At 45.6% G+C, this 23140-nt stretch overlaps 1 protein-coding gene across 1 annotated transcript in view; it reads left to right on the top strand.

Annotated features, from left to right (window-relative positions):
* The window catches only part of MTCL2 (microtubule crosslinking factor 2), an 870692-nt gene that overhangs the window by 444822 nt on the left and 402730 nt on the right, over nucleotides 1-23140 (top strand). The window contains exon 5 of the mRNA XM_078652323.1: nucleotides 9903-10028. Coding sequence (XP_078508449.1) covers nucleotides 9903-10028 — 126 coding nt within the window. The remainder of the gene's footprint in view (nucleotides 1-9902; nucleotides 10029-23140) is intronic.

Here is a 23140-nt window from a genome sequence, read left to right as displayed (position 1 = left end):
CCGAGCAGTCGCCTTTTGATGACGTTTTTACTGCCAGCAATGTTTCGCCGTCAATGTATTTTAATGTACGCTTTTTTCGATCTACGGGAGCCGGTTTACTGGCTGCCGCTGCGGCTGTTTCAGCCAATGAATTCCCTACAACGTGAACGCCATCACGCTGGTGACTCAGTGAGTGTGTCACGTGAGTCTTTGGTAGTTCTTTTTTCAAAAGAGCTACCTGTTCCCAGAGCAGTCTCTGCTTTATTGGTGCATCCGTGTCATCTTTGTAATCGTTCTGAATCCAGGTCTGCAAATCCTTGTTATATGCTTTGACGCAGAAATATGAATCTGACACTATGAGCGTCGGGAATTCGCGATCCGCATTATCTAGCGCCATTTTCAAAGCTAATATTTCAGTTTGTAGTTCTGAATTAGTTTCTACTGAGTGTGATTTTGTTAATAGAGGTCTTAGTTTACCTCCGTGCCACACTTCTTTTGTAATCTCACATGTGGGATTGTATGCATGTTCTCCCCAAACGGAGGGTTGAGCATGTCCGTCTGTATAGATTACACAGGCGTAATGTCGTAGAGGCAGAATGTCGATTGGCAGAGGATACGTTTTTTCATATTTTAGATTTTTTAATTCTTCTAGTTCTTAAAAGACTGTTAACCAGGCAATACTTGATAATTCATATCCTCCGTACTGGATTTTCAGATGGGCAATTCTGGACTTTTTGAAGTTGAATTTGTAACCCTCTGCAGCGAAACCAAGTATTATGGTGTTCACTCTTTTCAAGTGAGTTTCCAAGTCATCATCTGTTAAGTAAATGTCATCGACATAAGATAATGCTTCATCATCATATAGTTGTAGTAATTCTGTTACTCTCGCTGAGAATACCCCCGGGCTGTTCTTGTACCCCTGGGCTAACCGACAGAATTGTTTTTGAGTGCCATTTACTGAGAATGCAGTTAAATATCTGCTCTCTGGTGCTATGTTTTGACAAAAGAATCCATTGGAGATGTCCAAGGTTGTTTTGTATTTTTTTGCGCACTATGTTATTCATTAGTGCAGCACTGTGTGAGTTTTGCACTGCAAAGGTTTTGCAACATGTGTTAAGGTGTCGGTAATCCAAAACTAGACGATATGAGTTGTCTGGTTTGGCGACCGGAAACAAAGGATTGTTCATTTGTGAGGTGCAAGTTTCAATCACCCCTTGGTATTCTAGCTGATCTAGTATTTCATTTACTTGTTTTTTAGCTTCTTGCTTAATTGGGTACTGCCTTTGTGCAGTAGGTTGTGATTTTAACTGGACTTTTTGAGGAGGAGAATCCTCATCCCATCCTACATGATTTTTATATAAAGCAGGTGCTAAGGCCACTGCCCACTTTCTAGCAAGTGTATATTTTTTATGAATCGGTATTTGATTCGAGAAGGCAGGCATAATTACTTCTTCGCCATGAGGGCACTCCCTGACAAACTCTGGTGGCCAGTCTTTTTCAGCTAGAAGGATGTCATAGCCCTTGGATAGGTTATCCCAAAATAGTCCCCTTATTTTCCTAGTCTTATCTCCCTCTATACGTAATGTTATCTCGTATATTTTGTGGGGCTTGCTAACTCTGGTATCTGCAGTTTCCACTTGAAGGTATTCATTCGTGTCCACTGTCTCCAGATGATTCATAAGGACTTTGCGAGCTATGCTCACCTCTGCTGCGCTGTCTAGCATTGTCTGAGCCCATTCTCCGTTTTTCAGTTGTGTCCTCAGTATTCTCGGCATTGTTAACTACCTTGATACTGGCTACCTTCTTTTTTGGAAATTGTGATTTCTTTTTCAGTTGAGCAGGTTCCTTGTCTTTGGACTTGGCGTGCTCTTCTGATCGTCCTCTTCTTTCCGATTTCTGCGAGGAATTCTGAAAAGATTGAGACGGACGTGTATCAATGTCTTGATATCTATCAGGTTTTTTAATATTATCCATATTTCTAAGGTTATATCTATTCCCAGAGGGTTCACTCTGAGGTGACCTTTGTCTCGGGTTTGGAGATTTCTCTCTTCGCCTAGGAGACCTTCCTCTGGACTGGAATTTCTTTTCTTTAGGATTGGATTGTTTATTTCCATCCCAGTTCTTTTTTGGTGAATTATTATTAAAAAATATTTTTTCTGGACTTGTAGTCAGTTGCGGTTTTACTGGTATTCCACCTAGACTATCTCTGCCTAGTTCTTCATAGGATTTTTCTATGATTCTGGCAATTTCAGCTGGTTGGTCTGCTATATCTGTCTCTTTTAACCTCTGGCGGATCGCCACGTTTGCTGCTTCACCCTTTATGTTGGCTAGTAATATAGCCGAGACCTGCTTGAAGTCTTTCAGTAATTTCATACCGAGAGTTAAAGCAGGTTCTGGACCGTATTCATCTTGAATTTGTTTTAGCACATCTGGTATCACCGAAATGGATGGAACACCGTGCGTTTTTGTATAGATGGAAGCAAAGACTGTACCCCAAGTGTCACAGTCCTCAATGTGTGGTGCGATTCCCATTGGGAGACATATAGTCAGAATCCTGTGTTTTTCTAATGGGGTGGTGTCAGGAAACACCGCCTCTATTTGGGTAATTTTCTGTGCCAACCAGAATGGTATTTGTTCCCGTTTAGCTGGAACTTTACCTAGGCAGGATTGGATGTTCTGTGGTGTGATTTTATTTGTGTTCCCCTGGTGAGGGGTCAGCTGTGGAATTTTAATCGCTGGCTGAATTGTTGAAGTCCGCATTACATACTGAACTAATTGTCTATGAATTTTTAGTAGTTGTTTTAGCTGTATTAATAGCTCTGCTGCAGGCATTCTTTCGATGTCTGGATGTGGTGTGTATCCGGCTAGGACCGGCCACGTTGCTCCTGGTCTTCCTAAAGGACCGAGCCTTGTAATGTGATTGTTATGTATTAGGGCGCCATCAAATAAGAGCAAATGCTCTTGGAATTTGAGTGGTACTTCCACCTCCTCGAAAGGAGTGTACGTTTCAGGAGGTTCCTCTACTTTGTAATAGTGGAAGTACTTTGTTACAGCATTTGCTGCTGGAAAATGTATCCATGTATAGTATACCTCTGTCTGCCGATATTCGTGTGCCTCAATTACGAATATGACTGTGCCACCTCTAGGTGTCAGTCCATTTTCTATAAGTTTTAAGGTTATAGATCTCCTTTTAATGACCGGAATAAGTATTATATCCGCGTCTGCTGCTTGCATGGTAGCATCAGCATCTGCTATTTCAGTAGCTAATCTAATTGCCTCTCTTTCTCCATCGCTGTCTCCCATTTTACTGACAGGATGGTATTATTTTTGTTTGCAGATCAGGTTTCTTTATGGAAACAGAGATTAGATGCACAATATTTTGGAACTGTTTTATCCTTCAACGTTGACTAGACCAAGAACCATACATAGGAGTTCCCTCCTGCGAGGTTTTGGAGGATATAATAACCTTTCACCCACTCCAGACGTCTTTGGAGTATTTGGGAAAAGGGGTCTGAGTGAGAAAGCACGACTGAGTTACTCTAAATGTCTTACGTTAGTTTTATCGCCCTTTCCAAACGCGTTGGGCGCCATGTATTGTAGTTCCTATCTTCCCAATAGGCTCTGCGCATTGGAATAGTACCTACGGCAGTAAAGGCCTAGACCAGACGTTAACTAGGTCTACTACTGTCGATACTAGACTTAATTTTTGGGTTTGCCAGCTAAGCTCAGAGTTCGCTAGAAACTTTCTCGAATGTTCAAGGAAGGATTAACTCCCCTGATTAGACAAGAAGGGATTTAGTTTCTGACAACCATAGAACATGACAACTTTGCTCTCCCCTAATCAAGAGTCAATCTCGAGAGTCGTGTGAGCACAAGGCAATTATTTTACTCAGTCAGTACGTGCATTCTTAGTCTCATCAGAATGTAGAGAAAAGGAAGAGACGGGCGTGTTCAATAAAAGATGTTATTTATTGATCAGTCTCTTTTCTCGTACAAGAGAAATGGATCGATATTATTGCAATACTTATAGTTAAGTAAAGTGCATACATTAGAAGCAATAGTATAAAATAATACTGTAAAAACATTGATATGGTTTCTGAGCCATATGATGTTTAAAATGATTAAAATATATTTACATACACATATACATTTGACTAAACGTACTCAACTGGTGTTTCTAAATACGCCTACCCCGTGTACCTGACCTAAGTCTAATGCGTGGGCGGGAATAGAAAGTTACAGTTTAGTTTAAGTTTGTTTTTGCCAAGTGAATAACTAAAGAATTCTCTAGGAGGGGTTATTCAGTTCTGTACCTGGAATTTAGGATGAATGAGGAATGGTATCTCTTTCTCTGCTCTCGATATTCCAGGCTGCCTGCGAGGGCTGCCCAGAAGCGCCGGTGCTGGGTCTCTCGGCTTGAGATAGCAGCGCGTCTCTCAGCGCGTCAGGAAGGCGGGGCTGCTGCCTGCGGGGTCTGCTTCTGCTCTCGGCTTCGGCAAGTATGGCTGCTCCGTCTTGTCACCACGCGTGTGTTTGCATAGGGCAAGGTCGGCAATATTTATACCTTAAAGGTGCCGAGATTGACGTAAGGATGGACATAGGTACGTCAATAAAGATGTCATACGACTTGCTCGTTAGCACATTCTTTACTAAAGTTCTCTGTGAAATCAAAACAATGGCCGCACGGATTATCCAGGTTGTCATAGGTTTGATTTGTTATGAGAACGTCGTATGCCTTATCAGGGGCTGGAGGAATGTCGCTTGTCTAATTAGATCTCAAGCGTTATGACCTAATCAGATAACACGTTCCTGTGCCGTAGTGTGACTGCGTCAGATAACGGTATCTGCATCATGGGGGATTTCTTGCCTCATGGGCTGACTGTTAGTTAACTAGCTAGTAAGTTTAACCAGAATAGGGTCAGGAATAGGGGGATCGAATCAGAACCTATAGAAATACACGACAGATTAGCATGTGTGATGTGAGGGAGTGGTGCACCTGGGACCTGAATAGGGCTGGGCTTTCCCCACACAATGCTGGCTCCGCCCCCTGTGGTGCGTCTAATGTCCCTAGCCTGGCCAGTGAAAAGAAAGGGTGGTTGAGCACATCACAGTGCTCCAAAACCAGCTGCGACTGGTTTTTCCCTAACCCTGCACCCTGAGACAAAGGAATTCACTGTATAAAAAGGGGCTGTGTCCCCTTACAAAATGTTCTTGTTTCTGACTGGAATCTACCAGGGGCGTGCTGCTGCTGGGGCCCAGGGGAAAGCTTGCCTCCCTGGGCCCTGCCCAGCCCCTGGATGCTGGAGGACTCTTTGGGACCCCTCTGTCTTTCCTAGGATCATTGGAGACTTTGCTTTACCCTGGAAACCTTGTCCTGTGTTGCTGGACCCTTCTTGCTATAGGGGTCATCTCTGGGGGGCCTGTTGGTGCTATCTATGCCCCCAGCGCCTTGAGAGCGCTGTATATTCCTTGCTGGGCAGAGCGCTGTCGTTTTCCCTAGGAGGGAAGCGCTCCTGCCCCTTTTATGCCCCTGAGTGCGCAGGTGCCCACCCTGCGTCATTATTTGCAACTTCTTATTATACGAGTGCCCACCTCTCTTCTACGTTTATTTTGCCTACTGAGGGTGCCCACCCCTCATTTGCCGATCTAGCAATCACCGGCCGGCGCGGCCCTCTCGTGCCGCAAACCGGAAGTCAGGCACTCTAGTGCCTGACGATGGGCGGGACTTCCGGTTTGCCGAAGGAAGTCCCGCCCGCTGCCGTGCTGTGATTGGCCGCCGCCGCTGGCAGGAAAGTGAAGCAGGCTGAGTGATGGCCGCCCGGGGCTCACATGAATTGGGGAGAACCCCGGGGCATCCCGCAAAGCGCAGCACCTGTGTTGCGGGGCTCCCATGTAATGGAGGGAGCCCCGGCCGAGGAGTCCGCCCAGAGCCACGAGGGCTCTGCCTCCCGAAGTCCCGGTCCCGAGATGGGGGAACGGGTGAAGCGTGGTGCACCCCCCTCGCCCCGGAGAAGCAGCTGGTGAGTAGAGCTGCATGGGAGGAGGGCGGGGGAGGAGAGAGCCCCAAATTGAGGCCCCACGCGCTGGAGTCCCTGTGTTCTTAAGCAGCCCCCGCTTGACAGTGGGGCTGCTCAACGATGGGGCATTTGTTTGTTTGAGGAGCAGGATGGTTCCAGAAGCGCCCCCCCCCCGTTATTTTGAGAGCCCGAGGGCTCACACATGCCCATGTTCGTTCCACATTCTTGGGGGGCATGTTTGTTTCAGGAGCCACGGTGGCTCCTCGCACTCCCCTAATTTGTTGAGAGCCTATAGGGCTCCGGTGTTTGAAGGGCCAGGTGTGTTTCCCGAGCCCAGGTGGCTCCAACGAGGCCCCAGTCGGTGTCAGAGCCTAGATGGCTCCCTGGAGTAAATTAGTTATTTATTTAGAGAGCCTAGGTAGCTCCAACATTGCCGCATTCCTGATAAAGGGTTCCAGAGGGGCCCATGTTTGTGCCCACACTTGTGCCTCATTATGCTTTCTGAGCCAGAGGGCTCCAGTGCCCCCATGCTTCTTCCAGAGGGCTCCAACCATTTGCGGGCATGTTTTGTGTCAGAGCCTGTGTGGCTCCAACATTTGGACGCAGTTTGGTTTCTGAGATCAGTGAGGGCCCTGTCGCAGTTTTGTTGTTTCCCAGCTGCCCAGCAAGTAGTGGGCAGCTGCACCGTTTAGGTCTTTCTTTCTAGGTACTTATTCTTTGGACTAGGAGTGAGACGCACTCCTTCGCCCCTACTTGGCCCTCCCCAGCTGCGCAGCACTTAGTGCCAGCTGCAGCGTTTAGGCCCTGTCTTGTCCCTCAGCTGCCCAGCAAGTAGTGGGCAGCTGCTACGGTTAGGTTTTTGGCGCAGTGGCGCAACCTGGACTTTGTTGTGAGTTATGTGCTTCTTAGGGTGCTAGGAAATGTACTGTGTGTATGTTTGGCGCACCCTGTGTTCTGGTACCTCTGAATGTGTTTTTATGCATCATGTACAAAGTTGCTTTCCTTACACCGCTGAATGTATGTTTATGCATCATGTGTTTTCTTCTCCTACACCTCTGAATGTTGTGATGCATCATGTGTAATGTTCTCATGTTTACACGCCTAAATGTATAGTGATACTTAGGTGGTTGTTCTTCCTAGTACAGGTGTTGCTAGTGAGGTCCTGGTTCCCTGCGCGACATTCTCCTAAGGTGGTTAGGGTTGCGTAGGTGGTACTTACCTCTTACCAGTGATTACTGGTTGTGTGCTACATGATTATTTGGTGCTTAACTATCTCCATGGGCTTGATACTGAGCTTGCCCCCTGACCAGAGTCCCAGGACCAGTGGACTCTATTGTGCCTTGCCTGACAAATTGCTGGGACTTGTCTGATCTCCTTGTGCCGCCGGGGCCTCGCCTGAAGTGTGCCTCGCTCACTTTCCTGTGGAGAAGTGTGTCTCAATGGTTAGAGCGGCAGAACCTGATGCAGAGGTCTAGCCCGGGACCAGGGTTCAATACCCCGCCTCGGCGGGTCTTGGGCTCAAAAATCCCACGGACCTGATAATTCTCGCGTCGGTGCCTATTCCAATCATGGAGTCCCACTCTGCAACTCTGGGCAATAGCTTGCTTAATCTCCACAACGGCCCCCACAACGCTAAGGATGCCTGGCCTCCAACTTGTGGGTGCCCAGGAGTGGACACCTCACAGGGAAAGCCAGGATGGGTTCCACAGCGGTATTCGTACAAGCGCCTTGAGACCCTTGCGGGTGAGTAGTGCGCTATACAAGTATCAATTTACATAACTCTATAACCAGCACCAACCGTTAAGAGAATTTCCTGCCTTGAGAAAGCCCTGGCTTTTTAGCCCCTGGGCTAAACACGTGTCGGCTGTCTTTCGTTTCCTGCACAGGACTTCAAATAAAAAAGAAAAGAATACCAAAAAATACCAAAGATGAGTTCTTATTTCCTCATTACATATGACTTAGAAAACTAAATTTGGGGATTCTATTACCCCTGAATTCTATATTCGGAAGAGTATAAAACCAATCACACAACACAAAACATGACAGCAGACTTTTGAAAAACATGGAATGCAGTGTCACTTGGAATGCTCTGCAAAAAAGGTTATTTCCAATTTCAACAAAGATTGGAGTGATATTGTTTGTATTTGCAGTGATTCAGCTACGTATATGAAAAAGTTGTGTGATGACCTTTCAAAATTGATACCTGAGCTGAAGTGCTAACCTGCAAGATATCCTTGCCACTTGTTAGATGGTATGCTGAAATCATCTTTACAAGCTTCAGAGTTAATGAGGAATGCTATTGACTTTTTAGTCCATTCTGGTGCACTGCTTTCCTATGCACAGGAACTAAAATGCAAATATGTATTATTTTGTGCTTTATGTGGCATCAAAGAAAGAGTCATCCCAACTGTGTCCCTTAGCTGATAGTTCTCAGTCCAAGGGGCTATGAATGCTATATCATCCTTGTGGCACCCATTTACAGAATCTTTGCTGAGTGATGATGCCAAAGGCAAGACATGTGAGGATCTTTGGTCACATATTAAAAGTGATGTGAAAAAAGTACACTCTACTGCATTCTTTGATTTTTACAGGAAAACATAACTGCTGTAATGGACATAATAAAAAATCTAGAGACTGAAAACACCCTTGTCTGCCAAGTGTTCAGCATAATTGGTGTAGATGTGAAACATCTCCTTGAGATTAGGCTGGGCGATACCTTTAGTGACTTTGGCACTGCAACATGTTCCATGTTAGAGGGCTTGCCACTTGGTAAGCAAAGCAATGATGAAGAGCAATTCAGGAACTTTTATTTTACAATGTATGAGAAATGGCTTGCAATGATGCAAAGAAATGCCCCTTCACCACAATGGCATATGGAGTCAATGAAAGCTCACGGTGGTACTCTGTTCTAGATCCCTTCCTTAAAAAGGAATTTCCTTCTTAATTTCAAAAGTACTGCTTTATTTTTAACAGCTTCAGTAACTTTGAGGGCATAAACGCCCAGAGCAGCTCAAATTCTGTTGAACCTGCCCTGAGAATCGCAATCTTCAAGTGAACCATGATTGACATGGAAAGCTATGTCAGTGGCCAGAGTTAACAAGTTGTGTATTGGCTGTTTTGGTGTTGCCCATCTCAAGTGCCAATGTTTAGAGGGCCTTTTCACAGACATTTACATGGTAAAGGAAAGAGCGAGCGCACATGACCAAAGACTCACTGAAGAAGTATTGTATGGTGTAATGCAATAAGTTTAATTTGCAAAAATCTATTTGGATTTCTTTTACACTATACTTTCACTGTCTATATACCATGCACTATCAGTGCAGAAAGCAAGCAATAATAAAAGCAAAACTTTCCATAAACACCAGAAAAACACTGTTTCTGTAGTTTTTAATGGCTCGAAAATGTGTAACCACTGATAACCAGTTTTTTTAAGGTATTGAAATCCCTTGAAAACACTGAAAAAAAAGCCCACCAGAATTTACCAAAAATAGAAACTGAAAACAGGAAAGCCTAAATATGCTTTAAGTTAAAGATTTCATATACTCTTATTATCCAATTTCAGTCACTCAGTGTTTCTTTGATCGCTGAAGAATAAAAGGCTGAGTTTATACCACTCAACCTTTTTTCATCCTGAGGTCTCTATAATTAATACAACTGAGTTGGATTATAATACACATCTATTATCAGAACCAAAAAACTGCCTTTCTGGCCTTCAAGGGTTGTACAAAAACTGTTATATTTTGTATATAATTAGTTGTTGTGGTGTTGTCTTACAATACGTTGTGGTTTGTTGGAGCTATGCCATTGCTTGCGTTTTTGTGCCATTCCCAATTTGCTGCCCTACCATTTCATGAATACTATGTTGGCAACTTTACCTATTTCCTGTTTTTTTCATTTGGTGACCAGATAAAGGAGCTGAAGATGGTCCTGTCTGAAACCAATGACCGCATTCAAGGGTTGCAGGAACAGCTGTCCCAAGAAAAACAGCTGAGGAAGGACGAGTCACAGGCTTTCAATCAGAAACTCATTCAGGTCAGTCAGACATGGTGGTGTGAGTAGCGGGGGATTGCAATGACTCCCACAGATTTACTGGGTAGCATAGTGGTACACATCTTTAGGATACTGGGGATCACAAGGTATTGAAATATAGGGATTTTTTTATCATATGCCTCTTGTTAAAGAATTTATATACTCTTACTATCCAATTTAAGTTACTACATGTTTCCTTGCTCTCTGAAGAACACAAGGCTGCGTTTATTCTGCCAAGATGTAAACCTGAGGCCTTAGAGGATGCAGCCACACCTATACAGCCCTTTACTCCCTAAGCTAAGGCTGTGTGGAGAGGCGGGAAGAAGCTGTGGTTGTTAAAATCTTTTCCCGCCTCCCTTGTTGCAGGAAGGAGTTTTGTGCCCACTGCCAGGGACATCATTGGGTGGCAATGGGGAGTTGGAAGACCTGCTCACAAATAAAGGAGAAACCTGTGGTCTGGTAGTGGAGTGAGGAGGGAGTAGGACCCCAGACTGCAGCAAAGCATAATTGTACCTCTTGACTGGGCACCTCAGGTGAGGGGATAGAGTACTGGTGTGAACCAGAATGCATCAAGGACATGAACGGGGGCATAGAAGTAAAGCGTTACAGCAACGACCAAATTAGCTATATGGGCCAAAACCTGAAACGCAACACCCGGCCATACCACCACATACTGAGATGTGAGGAAAACATTAACCTTGGCAGCATCTGACACTCTGCAAGCAATCGGAGAGGCTCGATGAGTGCTAGAAGACAATATAGGAGAAGTGCGGGATCGATGTAAACCTGTTCCGCCAGGACTTAAGAAAAGTAGCAAAAAGAGTCACAACTGCAGAAAAGAAGTTATAGAATCTTGAAAATGACATGGCTGGACCTAAGCTAAACCGCACAAAACTACAGGCTGTGTCTAAGATACTCGAGGACAGAGTGAAACAGGTGGATGAAAGAACCAAACAAAGTAATCTTAGAATGGTGTGTCTACTGAAGTGGAAGCAACTGATACAGTTCTTGAGAAATTACTTGGTTCACTTATGCCGCCTGGAGAACTTTTGTACTGTTTTGCTGTGGAAAGAGCCCTTGTGCAATGCCTACGGCTGGGAGCGGGCCCCAACTGATTGTCCTCAAAAGGCTCAAGTACAGGGACTGAGACATGGTTGTGGTTGTTGTTGGTTTTGTAGATGTTTGAGGTCTAAACTCAGAAGGGAGTAGCACATTGTTACTAGACCAGGGGTGTCCAATGGGTAGCTCAGGGGCTGCTAGTAACTCACCAGTACCCTGGAAGTACTTCCCTGAAATGCAGCCCAGCAGTTTGTGATTCAGAAGTTCTAGCCACACTGAAGAAGGCAGCACTATACATCTTCAGAATGCATACTGTGACAAACTGCAGGGCTTACAATATAACCACCTGTCTCTTCTTTCTAGTAACAAAGTTACATAGAGATTTGTGATATATCAAGCCTCACACTATCAGTCAAGCAGTGTGTGAAACAGACGTTTTTGCTGTGTTTTGTGTACTGTGAGAGAGTGATATGCTGATGTTTGAAAACAAAATGAATGAAATTCTTCAACATACTTCTTGGAATGATAATTCATGTGTGTTTGGGAGATTTATAGCTTTTGGTCTTTCCTTTGTGCCAGTGGGTTGCTGTGGGTAATATTTCATTAGTCATGTGGAGGCATTTTATTTTAATAAAGGTTTATTTAACATTACTGTTGGTAAACCCAACTTACTCTTGGGGGTGATTAATGTTCTATCATAATATTGAGTATCAAAATATTGTATCCAGAATATTGACAACCACAACATCATGAATGAAACTGTATATATGTAAGTTTAGTTTTATTTGTGACATACATCTGGGTGTTCACTGCTATAATCCTGCAAGGTGTGGTCACTATTCTAGTTGTATCTGATGTGGACACTGCTGCAACAAGGATCAAAGTCATTAGTAGCTCTGGACTATTTTCAGTGATCACAAGTAGCTCTCATAGAACAGGTCAGAGACCTCTGTACTGGACAGATGGGGGCATGGAGTGGAAAGGACGACAGATAGATTATATTCCTTGTCCACCTGCCTTTAGTAGAAACAAAGGAGGACCAGAAATTATTCCACTAGGAGACGGAACGGAAGCCAAATAGGAAATAATGATTTGGAATGTGAACGGACTAGACAACTAGATTTAGAGGTGAGTAGTAAGACAGTATCTGCGTAGGTCTTATGCCAGGAGACACATATGGGTTATGACTCTCTGGGACGCCTGCCTCAGCCGCTGACTCTCTGGGATACCTGCTCTTGCCACGGAACCACAGGGGCATTGCTGCTGACAGGCTCGAGGCGCCTGGGGTCCGCCATTGTTGCCCGCCCGCCCAGAACCAAAACACCCAGCATCCTGTGCGGAGCTGAAAACGGGGCCAGGGCTCCCGCAGCGGGCGGGCCCGTCCGCGCCTGTCATAGCCTGGAAGAGGCTGGGCTGGGTCACCCATTTATTATCTTGTCTTCTGGAAGAACATCGGTTGGATGCTGTTGCAGGAAGGTACTGTGCTCTGTGAAATCCCTCCACATTGTCATTTTGCTCCTTTGATTAACTAAGTTGCGCAGATAATTAACTGAGCACTTTAAGGAGATGGAGTAACGTAAGGGTGCAGTGGGGACATTAGTCGCTTTTTTGGTTAGGGCTGAGTCAATATTGATTCATGAGATTGAACTAACAGAGCGTCGATTATCTATGGACCCTTTATTATTAAGAGAATCTCAACTAGCGGGTACGGATTTGAGTGTAAATGGTGGTTTACTTATTAACTCCCCTACTATTCCTCCATCCTCGTCATGTTCCCCTTCTACTGTTTGTAACCGGGAATTGACGCCAGTAACGGCGGCGTGTAGAGTCACTAGGCCTAAGGGGCAAAAAAATGTGGCTGCCAAGGGAAAAGCTGCTGCCTCCGCAAGAGGGAAGCGGGTGGCGCCTGTAAGAAACACCAAACGTGGGGGGCTTCAGAGGTAACGGATAGTCTTGATATGGAATATGTCCCAAATAGATGTCAAACCTCTTCCATTTCTGTCGGTACACAGACAGACCCTGTGATCCTTGATGTAGGCGCAAATAATGTTAAGGTAGCTGCGACGGATGCCACTAGTAATGCCAGAATGTTATAAGTAATGGTTAATGAGATACAGGGTTTACTCAATAACGGTCTCACACAGCTATGGGATAAATTGAACAGTTTAGAAATAGTAGTAAAAAAATTTAGGGAGTAACAGAGAGGCCAGTTTGGCTGATGATTATACTGGGAGACACACTGAAAGGGTTGAAAGGGCGGATAGAACTACACAAAGAATTGCACATCAACCGATGGATGGAATTTAAGGTAGTACTACCCAGATCACGCAGATTAGTATAGGTGATAGAACCCAGGTGCCATCAACTGGGCCTGGATCACCAGCGACATTGAGGCACTGTACATCACTCCCTAAAGTGGATAGGATACACAATGCACGGATTTTGAGCAAAACTGCCAACACAGATATTTTAAACCTGCCCCCTGCTTCATGCCCATATACGATAATATTAGTTGGCGTCCCTACGCTTAGAACAAGTGAGAAAGAAAGCTGGGAAGATCTCCGGAATAAAACCATAGATTGGCTAGCTAAAAATAAGAACTTTCAATTAAGGGACATAAAGGAAATATTAATGGTCCGCAGGGTAAGCTAGCTTGGCTGTTCCCATAAAAATATAGAAGGGGATTGCATAGTGGTAAACGTTCGTCGACCATAGATGGTTCGCCATATTTTAAATAGAAGTAAGGAAATAAACTTGACGAATACTAATATCTGTGCACTTCCACTGGGTTTTTTTTATAGACCGCCGTCATGGAATTCAAAATCTAGGCAGTCTATAGTGCCACTCACAAACAGATACAATGCATTGTCAGACTTGGATGCCCAAGACTGACAATTATCAGTGCCAAGGGTAGAATCTTGTGCATTCCATCTGCAACCTCAGGAGGAAGGGTCTGCAATGGTTATTACCACCATTCTAAACATGGTTTCTGTTAGCAAAGTTAATTGTCGTAAAAATCATATTGAACCAGTCTGTGTATTAAGCATAGTAACAGGGTGTAGGAAAGAAAGTGAGGTAGGCAGCTTAAAGGAGATAGTATTGACCTTCTGGAACGTTGCAGGCCTTAAAAGGAATTTAGAAGATGTTGTATGGCAGGAATACATCGACCACAAAGATATAATTATGCTGCAAGAAACTTGGTCCGTAGAACCTCTACATAAAGTAGGTTACAAAACTTTTAGTAAATGTGCTATTTCTTCTGCTAGAGGGAGGCCTTCGGGAGTCCTCTGTATCTGGGTAAAGGATACTCTTGGTCTAGATGTTAAGCCGATATATGTTCAGAGGACATCCTGGGAGTAAAATTTCAAACACCCGACAAAAAGGAAGTCTATATAATAAATATATACTCTAGACCATATTTAACAAGTAAACAATTGACGGTAATTGAGCAGTTAGACAACTTTTTAAGCACTATCGAGGCAAGGGCATTGAAAATAGTGGGAGGGGATTTTAATTGCAATTTTGAACCTCTGGCGGGGTTAGAAAATATTTTTCATGAAGAAGATTCGGCCAATAATATTCCGTTCCTGGATAGCCAGTTAGTAGTACATTGTACAATAGCGGTTGCCCAGTTACTAAGAATTGTTTCAGGACACTGCTTGAGAGCTTATAATGGCCGTTTTCCATCTGATAGCCCAGCAGCCCACACATTCACTAGGAAGAATACAAAAAGCCATTTAGATTATATAATGATCTCAATTGAGCTTTGGCCTATGGCCTCTGACTTAAAAGTTGACACTAGTGTAGAGAGTGACCATTATCCACTATGCTTGTCGCTGTCAGCTCACCTTTTGAATTCTGCCACCTTAAGAAGGGGGGAATTTGTCAGTAGAATCATAGATCCACGTGTAACTAATAATAGGAGAGCTCTAAAATGGCCTTCGATAGAGAATAACCTAGTGGCTATTAAACAGATTTATGAAGCTCTTGTGGATAGGGCCTCCCCGTATGCAGATTTCCCTGTATTAGACATTCCAATAATGGATATTCATTACAATTTAGTCAAGGACTTGGAACCTATATTAAGTAAAATCCCGAAGGAAACTAAAAACGTGATTACAGTGGTGGCTGAGTTAAAAAAAAACATGGTACAACAAAGCATGCAGAACTGTACAAAATGCGCTCATTATGGCTTTTAAAGCTTAAAACGTAGTGGCTTTAAGGGAAAAAAGGATAGAGTACAAGCAATTGTTTTTTTTTTTATTTCCAAAACCTTTATTGTTTGCCATACAATAACACCGCTGTGCACCTACAACCCTGGGACCGGCAGTAATGTTGAAATGAACTTCTCTCTCAGAACACAGCCTGTGAGCCGACATCCCGGGGGCCCGGCAGCGGGTCTAGATTTGTATCATGAAAACTAATCGACTTGTGTTCAATTTGAATAACAAAGATAATCATTATTAATAAAAAAAATGTATTTATAAACTAATAAACTACTCTCGCCCCCGCTGCCATGTCATGAAGCAAATAGTTCTAGATCGAAACTGTTTTCAACTACCTGAGTACCTGCCATAGACCCCAACCGCACACTACCAAAGGAATCCATACCGCAACAAGTGAAGGGGATACACCAATCAATTAAATGCAAGCATTTCATGATGTTACCATAATCAGGAGCCATGTTTGATAGAGTGGTCCCTAATGTTGACCTGCACGAAGGTCAGAGCCCCCTTGCTCCAACCAGGTCATGAACGGCATCCAAATATCTAAGGGCCTAGAGCCGCTAGGCAATAACTCCCAGTAAGTCGACAGCCGGTCTTTGCAATATATGACCGTGTTTATCCATTCTGCTATAGAAGGTGGATTCGATTTCTTCCAATGAAGCGCCACCAGGCGTTTGGCAAGCAGTAGCAACATGGAGGACAATTTACGGGAACCCCTAGGCACATCCAGCGCAAAGCCCAGAAGAGCCACAAGTGGAATAGCCTGCAATTGTATACCTAAAATGTTTCCAACATGCCTAAAGATCTCCGCCCAGTATTGCGCTATTGGCCTGCAGAGCCATGCTAAATGGAAAAACGATGCCTCCAGTGCCCCACACCTCCAACAACTCGCATCTTGTTGTAGACCCATACGATATAATTGTATAGGCGTATGATAGGTTCTATGCAGATAATTAAAATGTATGAGTCACAACCTATAGTTTAGTGAGAGATGTTCCAATTGAGAGCAGCAAAATTGCCACTGCTTGTCTGTAATAGTAATATCAGCTTCCCTTTCCCATTCAGTTCTCGCTCTACTTAAAAAGATGGGGGATGATTCCTGTGTTACGTTGTAGATACACGTTATCAATTTCCGTGGGGAGTTATTGGATAAAATATTTCCCAACGCCAACAGGGAATTCAATACATCTCGCCCTGCACGCCGCCCATAGCTGATAATACAACAGCATGTCTGATGCTGAAGGTGCACCCGGGTCACACATCTTCTGTAGAGACAAGAACTCGTCATTTGGGTACAGATCACGTCCCACCAGTAAACCACGCCCCCTTGCGCGTTCAGTGATAGCTTTGTCCGTCAGTGGGCCTATTAACGGATTACTCCCCAGTGGCATAGGCGGAGCGTATAATTCTTTGTGGCCTGCCTGCTTAGCTATATTTCTCCACGCCCATCGTGTTGCTTCAACCGTATTTATGTCCGAGTAAGACCGCTTATAAGGATGGTACACTGCTGCATTTAATGGAGTGGGCGCAGTTATGTCTAATTCTATAGCTACATGTGGTTGGTATGGGTTTGGATGCTGCCAGTAGTATAATTACTGAGCTTGTGCGCTGGAGGCATACAGCTCAAAATCCGGAGCCCCGAGGCCGTCCTGGGAAAACGGAAGGGTCAACAATTTTTATGAGACTAGGGGTTGTTTTCCTGCCCATAGCAATTCCAGGACCCTCGTTCGGAGTCGATTAAAGTAATGTTTGTTTAACGGCATGGGTATATTTACAAATAATTACAAAAATTTGGGTAGGGTGACCATTTTCGTAATAGCAATACGCCCCGTTAAGGAGAGTGTCAGTTGTTTCCATCTCTGTATCTTTCCTTCCATCCAAGCAATCGCCTTCCCATAGTTGGCGAACCGTATTTCCTGTATGGATCTACTAATCCATATGCCAAGATATTTCGTTTCGCCTGACACCCACTGGTTAGGAAACTCCGTCTCACATTGGTCAGTGTTACCAGTGAGTGGCAGCAACATGGCTTTGGTCCAGTTGATCTGTATCCCTGTCTACCCACCATATCTAACCAGCTCACGCATCACTATATCAAAATTATCCTTGGGGTTAGTTAAGTAAATGGTCATGTCATCTGCATACATGGAGATTAGTAATCCTCTCAATGTAAAGCCAATACTGCGCTGTGTATGGTGTTGTCTAAGCCTTGCCGCCAAAGGCTCCGTAGCAATCGCAAATAATAGCGGCGAAAGCGGGCATCCCTGTCTTGTTCCCCTCAATATTCCAAAGGGGTCTGATATCTGCCCATTCACCTTCACCCTTGCGTTGGTGTAAATTATTTGTATTTGTCTAATGAATATGGGACTAAATCCCATCCTAGGCAGTAGGGAGAGAGGAACTTCCACTCGAGGGAGTCGAACGCTTTTGTAGCATCCAAAAACGCAGCTATCGCCTAGACATGTGGGGCTAAGTAATGTAATAACCTGAATATAACCCTGAGATTGTGCGACGTCGACCTGCCCGGAATAAATCTGGATTGATCAGGTAGCGCAATCTGTGGCAGCATAGGCTGCAATATATTAGCCAGGAGTTTGGTATAGATTTTGGCATCTAGATTGATCATTGATAGTGGGCGATAGGAATCCGGCTTCGTAGGATCTTTATCAGGTTTTAATAGGGTAATTACTGTGGCTTCTCCAAGAGTGGGGGGGATAACGCCTGTTTCCATTGCCTCCAGGTATACCTGCAGCAACCGGGGGGCTATTATATCTATATATTCCTTATAGAATGCAGCTGGGAGCCTGTCTGCCCCCGGAGACTTATCCGCCGGCATGCCAGATATCACCTGTCTAATATCCTCAACTGTAATGGGAAGTTCCATGTATTGTCTAGCACCATTATTGAACCATGCCAATGCCATAGTGTCTAAATATTCAGTAATATCCGTAGACGACGGGTTTGCGTGGAAGGTGTATAGCGACTGATAGAAGTGATTATAAAAAACGGTGATGGATCAAGCCCTGATCTGTTGACTGGGTAGGAGTGTTCTGCATTAATTCGGAATACTCTGTCCATCACCACCCCCTTTACTGTATCGTTTTGGCCACCATAAGCGTGGAAGGGTATACTCGGATGCGAGTCCCTTGCTCACTGCACCATCAGGATTCAAGCAAGCCGGGCCGAAGACGGCTGTAATGCCAGAAACCGGTCCCCGGAAGCTTGTTTTCCTTTCCAGTGAAAGAATTGGCTTGGTAGTTTGGTCTGCCCTGTTCCCATGATACACTGGGCCAGGGACAGACTAATTTGCATATAGCCAGGTTCTAGCCCTGATCTGTTGACTGGGTAGGAGTGTTCTGCATTAATTCGGAATACTCTGTCCATCACCACCCCCTTTACTGTATCGTTTTGGCCACCATAAGCGTGGAAGGGTATACTCGGATGCGAGTCCCTTGCTCACTGCACCATCAGGATTCAAGCAAGCCGGGCCGAAGACGGCTGTAATGTCAGAAACCGGTCCCCGGAAGCTTGTTTTCCTTTCCAGTGAAAGAATTGGCTTGATAGTTTGGTCTGCCCTGTTCCCATGATACACTGGGCCAGGGACAGACTAATTTGCATATAGCCAGGTTCTGAACTGGGATGGTGCAGTGAGCTAAAAAACGGTGATGGATCAAGCCCTGATCTGTTGACTGGGTAGGAGTGTTCTGCATTAATTCGGAATACTCTGTCCATCACCACCCCCTTTACTGTATCGACTGATAGAAGTGAGTCATGGTCTGAAGAATGCCCTGTGGAGTTCTGACCACCCCCTCAGTATCCACATGCAGCTCAGTTATATATTCAGATCCCCTCGGGGCGCGAAGGAGGTTAGCCAGTGTTTTCCCCGCCCTGTCTCCCTCGTCGTATCGCCGGGCCTGAGCATATTTGTGTAAGTATGCTGTTTCCCTCTCCGCCTCTTCCTGAAATTCGGTGTGCTTTGCCGGAAGTGCAGCCTGAGTGGTAGTGGATGGGTGTTCCCGTTGTTCCTTTTCCAAGTCTGCAATATCTCGTTTAAGTTGTCGTAACGTGTTTCGTATAGCTCTTAAGACCCCGGTCTTTAGCGCCATGCAGTGCTCCCTAGCAACCACCTTAAAAGCCTCCCACAACGTCCCAGGCGATGTCACTGACCCCGCTTTTAACTCAAAGTGTTCGACCTGTTTCTCCCTAAGTTCCTCACAAAAAACCTGATCTAGTAAAGCCCGTGATGGGAATCTCCAGCTGAAGGGCTGTATATACTGCGGTGGAATTTGCAGTTTCATTTGCGTGGATGCATGATCTGAAAATGTTCGTGGGAGGTGTGATGCCCCCGTGACCCAGGAGTGCAGATCCCGAGAGACCAGTCAATAATCCAGTCTTGACCAAGCATTTGTGTGTGGTGTCACGCACGTGCCTTCCCTAACAGCGGGGTGGAGAGTTCGCCATGTGTCTACCAACTGAAGGTCTTCCACAATGTCTAGAAGCATCGCTGTAGCATTAGGGTGATGGTCACGGGATGCACCCTGTCTGTCCAATGCAGGTGATAAAACTACATTAAAATCTCCCCCCCACAGTATCACCGCCTTCCCCGATGTCTGAAGTGTCTGCCAGATATGCCGAAATAACAATGGGCTATCCACATTCGGGCCATAGGTATTCACTATCACCATCGGAGTGTTACAGAGTGTACCTTGGAGTAATATGTATCTACCCTCTTTGTCAATTATGGAGGAATGGGTCTTCCATTGTAGATCTCTGCGGATCAGAATGGCCACGCCTCTAGAGTAATTTGAGAAATTGGCTTCTCCCACTCTCCCCCCCCATCTGTTGTGTCTGAGCATGTTGGTGAGTGCAGAACTTAAATGTGTCTCTTGCAATAAGTAGATGTCTACCTCGTGACAAATCAAATAAGAGTAAATCAGTCGCATCTTCCTACGGTCATTTAAACCCCTAACATTCCATGTAAGACATGTAATGGCCTTCACAGCTGCAGTGAACAATGGCAATATAAATACATGCTCCGTCTCTGTCTATTGACCAACATCAATGCAACAGGCAGTTCCCCCGATGGCCACCTGCGGCGGGGCAAAGGCCTGACGTAAAACTAATAGCTGGGTCATAGCAATCCAATCCAGGCAAACACAACTCGTCCGCACCAACAAAGGACATAGCAGGAATCTATGTATAGTAACAGCAAAGTGCATCATGACATGACTACCCCCCCAAGCGTACAACTGGTATGTACCTGTGCAGTCCAGGCACAGGTCACTCTCCAATTTCAACATGTGACATGGCAGGTTCAACAAACAGAACAAATCCCCCTCCCTCCCCTCTCCCACACCAACCCCCCAATCAGGTTGTGAGTACCCCTCTCCCTTCCCCATAAACAAATAACTTGCAGTCCTTAATGAGGAGCGTAAGGGAATCATCCCATGGGGTAACATGAGGTCGCTGGCATACTACTCCCACTCTTTGGTGGGGTGACCGAGACAGTAACACATAGCCGCAGTCTAGAACAATGAACTAATACATTATATAATAATAGTCCGTCAATATTATTCACTTTTTAAAACCTAATAAACTGGCCGCTCCCACACCTCCCCCCACAGTTCCATCAGTACAACGCGAAGAACGCTGATCACAAAACCAGTTGCCCATGTTGTGCACTTATCTGCGTTTCCAACGTATATGACTTGGTTCTTCAATCGTTGTCACTCATGGATCGTTCCGGCTGTGAATCATTTACCACACCCAAGTGCTTTTGATCTTTTGCCATTTGTTTGGGCAGCTTTAGCGTCCGTAAAAAAGGTAGGCTTTCCATGGCCTTGAACCCTCAGCTTGGCAAGATATATCAATGCATATCTAGTTCCGATCTGTTGGAATATTTTTTTTGCAGGAATAAATTCCCTGCGAGCCGCCTGAACCTGGAGTGTAAAGTCCGGATACAGTGCCAGATACCTTTTGTACTGGATTTCTCCTTTCTCGAGGATCGTGTCTCTGTCTCTATAATTAAGGACTCTTGCAATGACCGTCCTCGGCGGCGCCCCCGGTCTTGGTCTGGGATCCAGCGAGCGATGCGCCCGTTCAATGAGAAACATGGTGGACAGATCAGACCCAAAGAGGTCTCATCATCTCCTCAACGTATCTTTTCATGTTTTGAATGACTGTGGACTCCGCAATTCCCATAATGCGTACATTGTTCCTCCTAGACCTCGCTTCCAAATCCTCGTTCTTCTGTCTTATTAGCTGAAGTACTCCATCCATTCCTCTCAGTTTCTTTTCCATGTCGGTTTGACCTTCCTCCGTTTCTGTGATTCTGGTCTCCAGTACAATTACTCTGCCTTTTTGTTTCTCGACACGTTGCGTGATTCTATCCATCCTTTCTGCCAATGAATCCATCTTGGTGTCTATCCCTTGCAGGCTAGATTCTAGATCTTTGAACATTTCCCGTATGTCCTCGGCAGGGGGCTGGTCTGTGGCGCTATCTCCTGGCTGTTCCTGTTGACCAGCATCAGTTTCGGCAGCTTTGTTAGATTTTTTATCAAAGTTTATCTTTGGCTAGCGCGTTTCAGGCTTCCCCATCTTAGTGGCCGTCGCTGACTTGGCCAGTAGGTGCAGAACAGAGCGGCCCAGGTCCGATTACAGCCAGGCTCAATGGGCCTGTGCAGTGGCGCGTATCTTCTAGACACCGAAGCCTAGTATATCCACCACCTGCACCAGCTGTGGTTGACTGCTATCTCTGACCCTTGGGTTACTGCCCGACGGCGAAGTCCACTCAAGGGGACCGCAAATGAGCAGGTGACCTCCTCTCACCTCAACCTTTAATGCCCACTGCCCATGGCTGTAGCGATTGACCGCCGACCTCCTGCCCCCGGGTCATCACCAAAATGCGCAACCGGCGTGATGTAGGGTCATCAGTCTGACCACTGGCAGATCGGTAGTGAGGCCCGTGACCTACCATCCAGGCAAGTTGTACGCTCAATAGTAATTAAATAGCCTCACGGGCAGTCAGCTCGATGAAGGTCTCACCCTCGCCTCTTACTGGAGCACCTGCCCAGAAATCTCAGCTGTCCTCCAGTCCCTAGGCAAGTTGCCGTTATTGCTCAGTAGGGGGGCAAGTCACCACACAATGAGCACCACACAATCTCTGCGCAGAGCACAGGAGCTTCCCATGCTAGAGCGTGCTTTAATATACCACTGTACTCAGGGCCAGACTCTCACTCCAGCCGCCGCCGCCTTTCCAACGTCCGCACCTCCAGCATTCAATGGCAGCAGTGCGAACTACAACCGCTATTCTATCGTACCTGCTTCAAGTTTGCTGCACTCCAGTCCGCATAAACTACGGATTCAGGAGTGAACATCCAAGTCAGGCTCTCGTGCGTTCTCGCAGCGCACTGTTGCGGCAAGCACCCCCGGGTCAACCTTCTCACCGAATCGAACCGCCTCGACTAAAATGGCGGCAGCCCAATCTCCACCGGTTCGTGCGTCTCCACAGTTCAGGGCGACGAGCACATGCCCCGCAGATCCACTGCAATTGTTCTAGTTCGTCGGGTTCAGTTAATCCTGTCGGATTCCCGGCTTGCCCTTACGGGTCGCCAATGGCGCCGCAACCCTGGACCGGGCTCACCGCGCCATTATCTCCTCGCCGCAGCCTCGCAGCTTGCTTGTTGGTCCCTCCACTTTGGTGGGTCGAAGCTGCACCATCTACTCCACTCCACAATCCCTTGTTCTCCGGAAGGCCGATGTAAGGCGGTCTGCCATTCACCACTTTGCGATTGCCTATACAGGGGAGTGACACCAGAGTCTACGATCCAA

This window comes from Lissotriton helveticus, chromosome 7, assembly GCF_964261635.1.
Source record: "Lissotriton helveticus chromosome 7, aLisHel1.1, whole genome shotgun sequence".
Taxonomy (NCBI): Eukaryota; Metazoa; Chordata; class Amphibia; order Caudata; family Salamandridae; genus Lissotriton; species Lissotriton helveticus.
This window is presented reverse-complemented; position numbering and strand designations above follow the sequence as displayed.